The 14465-nt window shown below is 39.9% G+C and overlaps 1 protein-coding gene across 4 annotated transcripts in view; it reads right to left on the bottom strand.

The window, feature by feature from the left end:
- The window catches only part of COX10 (cytochrome c oxidase assembly factor heme A:farnesyltransferase COX10), a 102370-nt gene that overhangs the window by 37172 nt on the left and 50733 nt on the right, over positions 1 to 14465 (bottom strand). For all 4 annotated transcript variants that reach the window (XM_005495101.4, XM_026798031.2, XM_005495099.4 and 1 more), the window contains exon 5: positions 2283 to 2353. In XM_005495101.4, the coding sequence (XP_005495158.2) occupies positions 2283 to 2353 (71 nt within the window). The remainder of the gene's footprint in view (positions 1 to 2282; positions 2354 to 14465) is intronic.

The following is a 14465-nucleotide window of genomic DNA, read 5'->3' as shown; positions in this document are numbered from 1 at the left end:
GCTCATCCAGGGACTGCATGACTCAGTAATTCCAAGAACCTCACTGGGGCTACCAGTTTGATTGCAGTACATACAAAGCATGTAAGAATTCTCTTTGTGATGACACAAGCTCTAGAAAAACTCTCAGTGGCCTCAGTGCAGTTTTCAGTGTGCAGGAGTCACATCAAAGCCACCACTGAAAGCCTCTCCAAGGAGGTGCAGAGCAAACATGACGGAGAGTTAACAGCCTTCTCTCTTAAAAAGGGATCTTAAGCTCAGGGCAAAAACTACTACCCATACTGTCCAGTTCTGTAACAACAACTATGCCAAATAAATAAAAAGCAAGGAAAGCATGAAAAAAAGAGAATATATTTACAAAGAGTGCAAATGAAGATGGATTAGAAAATTATGTCTTGTTTGCACTGGATAGCACAGATGTTGTAACACAGCAGAATTTAAAAAGCAGCAAATGTTTCACTAAATTAAGCAGCTAAAGAGAAGAAAATGTCAGCACTGAAATGTCAGACAAATTTTGGGCAAGAACTCCCCAAACTCTCTGAATTGTTTCCCAGAGCCAAGACACCAGTCTCTTATGTACTATATGTCCATCCCTCTATTGTCTGGTTTTGACTGGTTTTAGCATAACCATTTACAGGTTTTATTTTATCAGCCAGGAAGGTAAGAGTTCAAGGAACAGCAAGAAATATGTGGCAAAATACAACAAGGTTAGATTACGTGCGTTGGTTTATTCTCCTCTGACACACTACAGAAGAAATAACCCCAGTCAAGGTCTGAGTACTCCACGGTCTGCAGGGAGCAAGAGCAGCATCACTCAAGGGAAGTGACACTAAAGAACTTTAAATTAGCTGTTGACAGGCAGGTAGACAGATTGATGAGTGATTGCCCCATGTCCCCAACATTACCATTTTGTGGTGAAAGCACATATGAAAGGGGGGAAGTAAGAAAATCCATGAAATATGGTTTTGCCAATTTGTGGTGCATTCATATGACAGTGAAGTTCACTTATGGACACTGGAAACATAAAATAAATTGCCTTCTCTGAATCAGAAGTTGACAGAAAGTTTCTGAGTTATATTTTTGACTCCAGAAGCACTGCAAGCCATGCTAGCAGACCATGATAAAAATAAAATAACAATAATAAAAAGAAAATCCCCCCATCATTTTTCCTCCTAATAAGTGTTTCTTTTCCCACAATGTAAGGACCACATGCAAGGGAGGCAGAAGTGCAAGTCCCCTGAACCACACAATTAAGCCTGGCTTACTGTATATCCAAAAGATGCTCTCGCTGCAGTGGTCCTTAAAATATTTTTAAAGTGAAATTAACTTGGAAATCTGCAATTAGCACCACCTTTGAGAACAAATCAGAACAAGTTTATTGAAGCGCTCTAACTATTTACCACAAGAGTGAATTTACCCCCAAGGTTCACTTGAGTATTTTGTCTCAATTTTCTTGTAGCTTCATCTATCATGTTTTTTTTCAGTCCTCCAAAGGTGATGGATAAAACACAGAAATAAATAGGACCAACTGTTCACAGAAGCCTAAGGGAAAACATAATTTTGTTATAAATACTCTTTGGCACAAATCATGGAAATGTAATACTAAAATTGTTTGTTGAATCATTTATGAATTGGGCCTTCAGTTTCAGTTTGCAAATAAGTTAGAGGATTTTTATTGATGTTCTTTTTCACTTTGCTTTTTTAGTTGCCAAACAGCCTTTGAGAAACTAAACTGATACATTATCCAGAAAACAGAGGGAATTGAGGACTTTTTAAAAGGAAATTCCTATGCTAATGAAGGACTTTTTTTGGTGGGGGGAGGAATTTACTTGTAAATTATGATAAACTTTATGATAACAAATTTTATATCAATTTCCTAAGATGCCACAATGAGTTTTTAACCAACTAAAGATGTAGAAGCAACACACATTTTTGTGGTTGTTCTTAGATGGGAAAATTTTAGGATTTATTATTACAAAATAAAAGTTCAGTGGAACATAACTGCATGCTGCCACACCATACACAGAGTCATTATACATGAAGAAATATGTAATATGAAGGGAAATTCTACAGTATTGAGAAATTCAGTATTTTACAGCTGTGAGTGCCCAAACTGCTCACACGGAAGTTATAAACATGAAGAAACAGCAAGGAACAAAGAAGTGCATTTCTCTTAAATGTTCTGTCTCGAAGTGCTACTTTTCGTCATCTGAAGAGGGAGAGAAACTTGGAAATAGATAAAAGGTTCATTCCTTCTTAGCCAGAGCAGGTGTGCATTGCCTTACCTGATCTGTCCTCGCACCAGTGGTCTGTTTTTAGTCCTGTTCATATTTGAGTCAAACGGAACCTCAAAGAACTGTAATTAAAAAAAGAAAGGAAGAATCAGAATGAAAGGATACCGGAAAACATGCCACACATGGAATGTCCTGTCTGCATCTGCAGGTGCTTTAGTTTCTCCTTTTGAAGGTTCAAGGATACAAGGAAAAGAGTAAATGGGTTTTATGGAGCTCTCATTGATTCTTCTGGCACCCCCTTAGAAAGAAAATCACCCAGAGAACAAAAAGCGTTTGCACCCAAAAGTTCATCATTTGAAGTACAGTTTGATTCCAAGTTCTTTTCTCAACAGGTCTGACACATCTTTTAGATATACATTTGCATACACACATGAAAATCATGGAATCATTATGGTTGGAAAAGATCTTTAGGATCATCCAGTCCAACCAGCACCACCACTATGTTCACCATTAAACCACATTCTCAAATGTCACATCCACAGGTTTCCTGAACACTTCCAGGTATGGTGGCTCCACCACCTTCCCTGGGCAGCCCTTTCCAAAGCCTGACAAGCCTTCCAAGGAAGACATTTTCCCTAATGCCCAACTGGAACCTCCCTCGGCACCAGTTGAGGCCATTTCCTCTCACCCTGTTCCTGTTCCCTGAGAGCAGAGCCAAATCCCCACCTGGCTGCACCCTCCTGTCAGGGAGTTGTGCAAAGCCAGAAGGTCCCCCCTGAGACTCATTTTCTCCAGAAAATGATGATATAGATCACAGTTCTATATTAATACAAATTGTCCTTGCAAATGTTCTTTGAAGACCTTCTGGTCTTTAAAAGACAAATAGTAAGGTTTTTCCAGTATCACCTACCTTGCCAGAACCTATAACCCACCCCAAAATCAAGCAACTCTTGTAAAACGCTACAGGAACTGCTCTGAGCCTCCAGTTGGAGCAGGAGAGAGTGAACACACCATACAGTGTTATTTAATGTCACAACCCAATTTGACTTCAAACATGGCCTATGGGAAAACTCACGCCAGAAGGACAGGTCAGGTCTCAACTTCAACACTAAACTGGAAGTGTTGGATGTTTCACAAAGAACCTTTATAGGATACAGACACAACTTTCTTCGGATCAAGTAAAGCACCTCACTTGGATCTGAAACAAGTGATTGCTTCTGACAGCTCAGTGTTTTGCTAATGGTTTGTTTCATTGTTGTATTTCAGAGGCAATTATGGTAAACGGAGGAAAAAAAAGACATTTGACATCAGACTGGTAGAGCAATACAAGGGGGAAAAAAACCTCTGTAGGGCTAAAGTCTGTTCACCAGAAAATATCTGGGCTACGATTACTTTTTTTTGTAAGTCACAGGTTTTATTTCTACTTGCAAAGGTCTGACTGCCTTGAGTTACTTCCAGTTTAAAACAGTGCAGGTGAAGAGCTTTGTGCTTATTTGACAGTATTTAAGCTTATACATAAAGGTATCTGTGTGCAATGGAAAAAATCAAAATAACGTACAAGTTTTAAACTCAATGTGTCTCAGACACAAAATGGCTAAAATGAAGAAGTAGCTGAGTAGTCAAGACCTGTAAGAATTTAAACTTATGCAGTTGGGTTATCAATATAAACTGATGATGCCATGCTTAGTGTATCAAATATTTCCATATATTTAATACAGCAATCAACCTCTGAGCAGAATATAAATTTTTAACAATAATTTCCTCTGCTGACTTAAGTAGTCAAAAAATGTCTGTGTCTATTGTATACAGACACGGCTGCTCCTGAAATTAAGACTACTGCATGACTTCAGACTGAAGTTTTTTGCTTTTTTAAATCTGACAATTTGAATAATCTGTTACTGTCAAGCACATGTATACAGCATGGCGCTATACTTCCAATGGCACTAAACTTAAAAAAATCCTTTTACTTGCAATGCCCTAGATTCCTTCACTGAGCTAGCTGCTATTCCATGTCAGCAAGATGTCATTTATCAAACTTTCCTCATTTTGCTCCCAGATGTTCAGCAAAATTCTCTCTCCATTTGAAATTATTTTCCCCTGATATTCTTGAAAAAATGAAAAAAGCCATGCATCTCAAATATCATTCCATAAGAATGAAAGAGTGAAGTCAAACACATTATCTCATGTCAGGCCAACAGAGTCCTGCCTGTTTCAGCAAACAGTAAATTCAGTAAGATGAAGCCTAGATAAATAAATACTTTAGAAGCACACAAGAGGCTTTTTCCCCAGGAAGTCTGAATGCACCAGTTCAGCTGGACATGGCAGAATATTATCTGCCCTCAGTATCTGGGAAACTGGCCACCAAAAGGGCAGACTGAGGGTTAAATCTACACCATCTAAAAAGCCCTGAGTGACAAAACTTGGCAACAGCTCTCAAGAACCTAACCTAAATTTTAATCAGCATGCATGAACATTTAAAACATGACAATGGCAAAAAAAAAAAAAAAAAATCAGGCTAGCCAGTACTCTGTGGTTTATTTCTCTGGCAGGTTCATCATGCTTTTTGTGTAGATCTCATCTCATTAATATAGAGTAATTATATCTTAAGCATCTCACAATTCCTAGCATAGCTGTCACATTACTGCTCAGAGCTGTTTACTCCCATGGCCTTTCTGTCCTTCAGCTTCTTTAGACTGGTTTCCACTTTGTTTATATGTGAAATGTTAAAAAATGCCTAATTTCAAACTACCTGTTGGAACCAGCAGTGCCTGCAGAAGGTGGCTGAGCACTCAGACGTTCCGGAGGGCTCACAGACTAATACTTTTATTTAGACTATGCCAAGATTTCTGTATCAACACCTTGCAGCTGCAGATTACATGATGGTGGCACTTTCAGGACTATTGACAGTGCAAGAGGACAGTGTGTCCAGTGCCTCTGCCTCTGCTCCTTCCTGAGTGGGAAGGGACCCACAACAATTACCAAGCCCAACTGCTGCCTCTGCACAGACATCCCAAGAACCCGTCTCTGTGCCTGAGACTGTTGTCCTAGCAGTCCTTGAGCTATGGCAGCTTTGGGCAGTCACCATTTCCTGGGGAGTCTCCCTCTGGGTGTTGAACACCAAGACCGCCAATTTAGTTTCTCAGAGAGTGGCCTGACAATTTTCAGTTAATGAGGCCAGTGGAGCCCTGAGCATGTGCTGCACTTGCCATGCATGGTCCTGCAAGAGAGATCACATCTACTGAATTACAACAGTCCAACACCTTTACTCCTGTTCACATGAAAACACCAACAGAGTGCACTAAGAGGAACAATATGCTGTAGAGTTTATCAAACAGATCTGCCACACTTCAGCTAATAAGCATCTTTCATAGACTACTTTGGATTTCGAGTGTATCAAGGACCAGCCTGGCCGCTGGCCCAGCTCTAATCAATGACATGTGGTGGAAACAGCAGCAACTGAAACAGGCAACCAGTGTGCCATGCACTGACATAACATTTTACTCTAATGCTAAACACGTATTTACAGCAGAACTGACAATCCCAGGAGTCTAAAGATGGAATGGAACCTTGCTATTAGAAGACAATTTTATTCAATGTAACTCTGAGGTTCTCCCACTGCAAATCCACCCCTGAATCCAAGGAGGCTTCCAAGTGTTCTTTGCCAACAGAATTGCCCTCTGGATCTACATATTTCTCTTCAAAGCCTCCCAGAAGAGCAGTTCAGGTAAATTTTCAGCACTAATGAGTGAAGCAGTCACCTCCTCCTGATGGTCTCCAAAATCCCCCGATTTATATCACATGGGGAGGTGGAGATGAGCTATAGGTGATGGCCAAAGCTCCTCCTCAGCTAAAAACTCTTGCTATGGACCCAAGCAAACAGTAATACGATGCAAATAAAAATCACTACAGCTGGATGCCCCTCTAGAGCACTTCAATGAATATCTACAGCCAGAGGTAGAAGCCAGGCTGTACAGGGCAAATCTTGCAAATATTGATCTTGTTGAATTAGGTGTCTCTGCGTTCTCCCAATTCCCGAGCTACAGAAAGCTCTGATTCTCTATGGTTTTCTTTGGTATTTCCCAAGAGCAAACAGTTAACCAGAAACACCACTGAAACACATGCTGGAAACCAAAAAGGTGCATGAATCAAGGAGGAGCAGGTGGACCAAAACTGTGGAAAGCACAATGGCAGAGCAGACTGTGCATACCTGGGCAATAACTTGCAGTTTCCTGGGAAGGTGACATCCAGAAAGTCACTCCTCCCAGCTGGCCATGCAGCCTCCAAATTCATCAGGTTTCAGCACCAGCCTTTCACATGAAGTCTCCTGCTTCTCCCATTCAGCCAAAAGAAAGTAGCTTCAAGCAACACTGGAAACCCACCAGACCACGAAGTATCAAGTACTTTCCTCTGAGACTGTTCTTCCTCTCTGTATTACCTAATTATTTCTATTCCTCATGTTTTCAGTGATTTATCTTACATTGTCATAAAGTAATATATAATTACATAAATGGAGAAGAAAAACATAACATATAATTCATGGTAAATAAGATCAAAGTCAAGATTATTATAGGTTTCCTTCTGGTTTCTTTTAAATCACTTTTATATGAAAACAACAAAGAATAATTAAAGCATATTACAAACGTCTTTTTACTCAATTGTACACAGATGTGACTAAAAATAAAAGTGGAGGGAAGGATTTTCAAAAGCACTCATGCTGATCTAACACGATTCTCACTGAAGTCAATAGCAGTTTGACTTCAATGAGAGCAGACAGACCAACACTGAGTGATTCTGAAAATCCCACCCTAATTGTACAAACAAGGGAAGGCTTTGGAGACTGCTGGCTTGGAGATTGTATATTTGAGAATCATAAAGGGCACACAGCACCTGTTTGTCTTCAAGATATGAAAATAAAGCAAGGCAAATATTTTAAGGATTAGAAATAGCTTTTTTTCTTTTTTTTTTTTTTTTTAAGGCGGTATCTGAAAACCCTCTGGCAGTGAAGTTCCCTGTCTTACTATAGATCTGCTCTGATATTTTCCATCTCAAAGAGGATTCTAATTAAAAATGAGATCAATGCAAGCCTGAGCAATCTTACTCACAGAGGAGGGCAGCTAAACCCCAGACTGTCAGGTCCCACAAAACTGGAAAGGTCTGCCACATAAACAATCTGACACAGTTTCTTTTTTATTTTTTCTCCACACAAAAGACACATTCATATTATTATTCAGCATTTAAAAGCCCATTGCTCTGTACAGGGAATACAGCAGGAGGAAATTGCTAAGAAAATGTTGATACTTGTGACTTTTGAGATTTTTCAGGATGGAGAAGGCAGACTCACTGGTATACACCTGTCTGACCTGTTGTACTAACAACCTGTCGTGCCAGCTCTGCTTTTGAGTGCTCAAGAGGTGATGCTGTTATTCTCTTGACCCCTCACAAGTGTGGCTTTCCAAGGATTCCCAGAGACACTGTACCCAGAATTGGGCATTTTAGGCTTTACATGACATTTAGTATTTCAGTACCCTTAACTGGCAACAGCGGCTGGAGCTGCCGCATGCTTGACACTGTGCTCCATGTTTGTTTTCAGCTTATCCAAATCCTTTTAGTGGCTCTGACCAACAAAACAAGTAGTCACTGAGCTCCTGCAGCTTGGGCCTCTTCCTCAGCACTTTGGCCACACAACATCCTTTGCTGATACCACAAGTGCCATTACAGGGCTGTGATAATGTGGAGTGTCACAGCAACGTGCTCCTAACACTGCTGCATCTGTGGGGCTGGTCACAGTGACGAGGGGTCAGGACAGAGGAGAGGATGATGGACACATCCTGAATACACTGCTGGTAACCAGGGAAGCGCAGCTGCATAAACCAGGGGCGCTGCAGGTGTGGATGTGCTTGTAGCACTCACTTGAGGAAGAGCAGTGAGGATAGAAGGAAAGACCCTGGGCCTGCTGTCCAAGCCTACCACAAGGAGCTAGAAATTAACATTAATTACGTTAAATAACGGGGCATTTGCACCAAAATTCTGTATCTGCTTTACTCCACATAAAAAATTTTTCTTGTCTTCATCTTCGAATCAAGTTTTCTAGTACCAGTGCATGAAAAATTAGCTCATTTAACCTAATTTTTTCAATGTACCTGATGTCCAAAGCTTGAAATGGGAGAAAAGACATGAATCTCCTGGTTTAGTAAATGAGGAGGTCAGGTGACCACCGATGAGCCTGGCTCATTAAAATCCTATTTTTCTAGGAAGATAGCGTAACAAAAATGAAATACTAAAAATAAAAGCAGGCCTTTATAAGCTATTCCATCTCCAAAAATGCTGACTTTGTGAGCCACCTAACTAGTGTATTCCCAAGGCCTCACGGACGTCAGCCATGGCTTCAGGGGAAATGAAAGCTGGATACACAGACAAGCTTCACCTCAGGTGATCCACGTTGGAGAAATATCCTCCATGAAGGAATACTGCTTTCTGGCCAGCTGCTAAAGCCTAATAACATTATACATTTACCACCATCAAGTCCTTTTTATTCAGCACACAATTAATAGATCCACAAACAAAGCTCCTTTCTCCAAGCATTTCTTGAGCCCCTCTTCCAGGAGGACACTTGCCTATCAATGCTTTTTGCCTTCTTGATCAAAGGAGGCCATTTCTAAGTGCAGGACACGCTGCACTGAATATCTTCCCATCATTTCGGATTTTGTTGCTGTCGGGCTCTCCCTTTTCAACTTTAAACGAAAAGTGCTAAAAAATGGGTTTCAACATTTATCTGTGTTGTGCTGCCCTGGAATAAAATGGAAAACTTCACCTCCCCACAAACACTTCCACAACTGAGTTCTGATCACCCCACATCTGTTGCCTACCCTTGCAAGTTTTTAATGAAGAATTATTATCACTAAATAGATGTCAGAAGCATGTTACATCTGTAACATGCTGTCTTCAGGAACTATTTTATTACTATGTACTTTAAGAACCATTATTAGGGTAAAAAAAAATCCCACCTTTATGCCTTACCAAAATATCCCCCTGAACCATTTTGCAAAGACATTTTCTTCAAGAGATTCTTTTCCATTAAATCATATTAGTCACAATGTCTGCATGCCATGAGTGCAACATATAATTTAAAAAACAAATGAAACTTCAAATAACAATCTCTTTGGTGAAGATAGGTATTGCACAAGGTCAGCATCTGGTTTAAGTTACTATATGTCCTAAAATACACCAGGCCAGGTCCTCTGGACAGAGTGCAGCTGCTTTGAGCAACACTGCAGATAAAATCTGATACTGAAGATGGCTTAGACAAATTCCTGTGGTGGAATAAAGTTGTTACTGAGGAACTCCTGGGGAAGTATTTCTACTGGTCAATGCAGTGCCTAAGTCAAGCAGGAGATCCCGAGTAAACCAGGAGACACAAATCTCCTCCAGAGGAGTGAGAACAGAGGCAGGAGCTGCAAAGATTCTATTTCTGCTAGTAACTACAGCAGGATCCTGAGCTCCTGGATTTAGGCAGGGCAGATGCAGAAGGAGCAGATCACTCAAGAGTCCTCCAGACCATCAATATCAGCTGCTTTCAGTCCCCTGTGACTACCAGAGAGCTATAAAATCAAGCAGCCACACTGGGCTCTGCTCTTGCCCAGGAGATTAGAGCAAGGAAATAGGAAGGTGAGATTTAAATCACTTCCACTTATCTCCTGGCTCCAACCCACGTGTCCCAGATCCAGGTCATTTTAAGTAGCTTTTTAAAAATTGTCACTCAAATGATAAGAATACTAATCCATCACAATATGCTTCCTGTCAGGAACCTGAATATTAATCCATAAACTTCTCTCTTATATGACACGGAGATGTGTCGGTTTTAACTGCTCATGGCTGACACATTCTATTAGTGCAGCTTTTCCTCTTATAAGACAGACAAAAGTAGCATTGAACACACAGCAGCAGGCTTGCCTGCTTTTGGGGAGGCAGAGGTTATTTCAGTAGATGCAAATACATAAATTGCTTGTTCAAAATATTTTTTCGTTTCAGAAATAAATTAATTTTTATACTTGAAGTTCCTGGCATCAGTGAAGGAGAATTTGCTTTGGCCTGGCCATATTTAGCAAAATTAAAATCTACAGCTCCTTCTGGCCAAAATATTAAAAACCTCAAAGCCACAAACTCCACAATGGGTGAAATGAAGGAATGCTGCAACAAAATCAGTAAAAAAGTTTAAATGTGAACCAGGGTGTGAAGTAGCATAGGCCTTTACTGATGTGCCTGAGCAATGCAGCACGCCAACACTGTCCAAATGTCACAGAGCTGACCTGCTCCACTTACCCACAGCTCAAACCTACTAATAAAATAATTCCCCAGTAATTGCTACTTTTAAATATTAGGAGATGATATCAAGGAGAACTTCAAGTCATATTTTTATATACAGCACACTTATGGAATCGATTAAGCCTATAGGAGAGAGTTTACACCAAAATTTAAACCAAACTTTCTCCTGTTGCTCTAAATCTGATCTGCTCTCTGATGGAAAAAGAAAGCAAAGGAACTCTAAGGGGCATTTCAGGATTTACACTGCACTGGCCTCACTGCTTCCCTCCACTGTGTGCTCCCAGATCCAAAAGGAGACCAGTTTCTAATAAACTGAAGAGTTTTAATTGTTAGGGGAGAATATCACAGGCATATTGATGAGTGCAATGTTGTAATTTAATTTGTATGACAGTAGTTTCATTTAGTTTTAAATCTTGGCAATAAAGCAAATTAAAGGAAATCATTCTCTTCCATCTGTATAGAACTTACCAGAAAGCTATCAATATATTATTAATGTATTTTTTCTCTTATGATTTCACAGATATTTGATGTGGCAGACCACGCATTGTATTTTCAAGGCATTCTCTCTCCTCCTAAGGCTCTCACAACTCTGCAGATCATAAGATATGGAATAGATATAAAGATCCTGGTCAAGCCTAAGGATTTTACCTATAATAGGTTAGTTTTGGTAATAATTTTGTGCAGAACTGCCAAATAAAGTAACAATGCAATAACAATACAATAACAATTATCCAAGGTGTAGCTAATCACTTAGCACCAGCTTTGCAGTAGAATCAAGTAACTATCTTCTTTTCTAAAAGCAAAATTCACCAGCTGGGACCATGAACTGGGGATGACCATCACTGTGCTCTTCTGTTGAGGGCTGGATGATAAATAAGAACACTGAGGAGTCAGATTACAAAAGACATCTCAAACCCATAATTAGATCTCACCTTTCCTTCCCCCCTCATTAAGAATGAAAGTGAAGCAAGAGTCTCACAATGATCCACTGGAAAGCACAAACACCCAAACCTGTTGCAGGGTCATCACATCATCCATCTTCCTAAAGCTGTCGAGAAATGTTTGTCATTCCAGTACTGCTTGCATCTCTCAAATGCTAAGATAACACACTCATCAATCTGAAAAGAGGAGTTGAAAAATAAATAGTTCTGAGTCATGTTACTAAGAGAGATTCCACACACTATTAATTTTAGCTTGGAAACCAATTAAGAAACCAAATCAAATTACCTCCCCTCTTTTTAAGGTATAATGACCTATTCACTTGCGTAAATTTATTTATTTTGTGCCTGTGATCCTTTCAAAAGCCTTACAAATTTAAACATCATTAGTTTTAATCTAACTTCTGGCAACACGAGGATTTTTGCCAAAAGGCAGTCAAAGATATGGACAAAATAGGATAACTCTATCTTAGAAGGCCATTCTTGAAATGTAAGCATAATAAGAAACATAATGACATATAAGCAAGACTTGTTCTAAGGACTGCATAAGCATCAATATGTTGGAATAAATTAGTGCTTTCCACATGAACTGGGGGTAGCTTTTGCTCTCTTCAGCCTCACTGCAGCTTCTTGCTCACGAGTGCTGTTACAGCAGCACTTTTCCACATCAAAGCAAGTGTCCAAAACTGCTCACAAGAAAAGGGTTATTAAAGCAGGAACTCCCTGCCCAGCCAAAGGGCTCAAGCTCCTGAAGCTCCTGCCATGGATATTACCAGAGCAGTGAACTCCCAGCAGTTTTTAATATTGACACGGAAATGCCACTCCTGTCAGGTTTGTCTTCCAGGTGCCTCAAATGTCACCTTTGTTTGCTAAGTGTTAGCCCAATATGAAGTTTTCTGAGTATCTATTGGGAAAAAATCCAACCAACCTTGCACCTCAGTGGCCTGATTTCCCCTGGGTGCCAGAATCCATCCATCCAAGAGCTTCTGGGGGGAGTGTTTCCAACTCCTTCCTGTTGGTGCCACCACAGGCACGTGGAAGCTTTAACTACACAGGTCTTGCTAAAGCTGAATGGTTGGGACTAGTGCTTTGTTCAATCACAAGGAAAAAATTCTTCTGGATTCAGCAGGACACTCTACTGAGGCACTTTGTGCACGGCATTAAAGCCAGACTGCACCATGGGAGTTCTGGACATTGTGATCACTCTCCATGAAACTAAACCCAGAATCATGAAAAATCTTCTTGTGGTAATGGACGTGCATTATAGTAGCTCACCCTGGATCAGACTTTTTATTTAGGCAAGTAAGGATACATCCATAAAGAAAGACAGGGACTTCATCCCGGCACATGGAGTGACAGGACAGGGGAAATGTCTCCCCACTGCCAGAGGGCAGGCTCCCCTGGGATATCAGGAAAAAATCCTTCTCTGTGAGGGTGAGCAGGCCCTGGCACAGGCTGCCCAGAGAAGCTGTAGCTACCCCATCCCTGGAAGTGCCCAAGGCCAGGTTGGATGGGGCTTGGAGCAACCTGGGATAGTCAAAGGTGTCCCCCACCATGGCAGGGGTAAAACTGGATGAGCTTTATGGTGCATTCCAACCCAAACCATCCTGAGATTCTGCATAAGAAGAAGAAAACAAAGTACTGGAAGTCCACCATCAAGGTTACACTGATCATTGGCAAGTAGACAATAAAACAAAGAATTTAATTTGCTTATCCCCAAGCTCACATATATGCACCTATGAAAAAGGAAAATTTACAAAAATCAAAATATAAAAAGCTATTAGGTCCTCTGAAAAAAGAACTGCAAAATCAAATTGTTTGCTCCAATGGAAACTCTCAAAATTAAAAAAAAAAACCACCAACATTACAAACTGAAGCTCAAATAAATATTGCCATACCTCTATGACCAAAAATACATGGTGAAACATCTACTTTTGACCAGATTTCAAGTTCTTCAGCGAGGAAAGCGTGTGAGAAACACTAGGTTTGCAATTCCAAAACAAGCTTGTAACAAGAAATACTCCAAAATAAAAATACCCATAAAACACATCCCAAGAAAAAAACAATATGCTTAAAAATTCACATCATATTAAAATTCAAAATAATTTCTCTATGTAGGCAAGTCCTTAAATATCTTCCCCCATTTAATTACGTTGTAGTTCCTGTGTAGACAAGTCCCAAGATGCTCTTACATGATAATCATTAAATATGAAGTGGTGAAATGAGTTGCAACATTCAGTAATGCTCCTTATGAACTATGATTTATCAAGGAAGCATGAAATAAAATGATCAAAGCACATGGTTACTATATCTGTATGTTATAGTGGGGAAAAAATTAAAATAATCATTGAAAATTATAAATATCTGGACACAGATATTTATACTACCAAAACTGCTGCAGAAGGTAATGCTAAGCCTATCTACTTAACTGAAGTATTAAAATTAGAAGGACGTCTAAGTGCATTTTACAAATCATTTAAACACTGAACAAATCATGAAAACAACTGACAGGATTGTGTGATTTAGTAAATACGATTTTTTTATTAGCTCTATCCTTAGGTGCTTGTTTGAAAAGTTGGGGTAAACTCACTTTCACTATGTAAAAAAATTCCAGTTTTGAAATACAATCAGAAATTACAAAATAGCTCCAATTGTGATCCCAGGACCAGCAAAAACAAAAACTGCCATGAGGAAAAAGGAACTCTGCACCATGTGTCTTGTCTCAGGGGAACGCTGGGCACCCACTGCTGTTACACTCCTTGGCAGTGTCTGTCTAAACATATGCTCATACAAATAAAGGTTTAAAATATATTTTCTAACCTAAACCATATCCAAGGCAGGTTTAGAAGACTGCTCATAGGCTTTACAAGCACTTCATTTACACACCAGCATATGCATTTAGTATATAAATATTTATAGCTTGGCAGCTTCCTCTCTGAACCTGCACAGGTTTCCTCTGTTGGGTTTCACCAAT

This window comes from Zonotrichia albicollis, chromosome 19 (assembly GCF_047830755.1).
Source record: "Zonotrichia albicollis isolate bZonAlb1 chromosome 19, bZonAlb1.hap1, whole genome shotgun sequence".
In the NCBI taxonomy this organism is placed as follows: domain Eukaryota; kingdom Metazoa; phylum Chordata; class Aves; order Passeriformes; family Passerellidae; genus Zonotrichia; species Zonotrichia albicollis.
The sequence above is the reverse complement of the archived record's forward strand: the minus strand, read 5'-3'. Positions and strand labels throughout refer to the sequence as shown.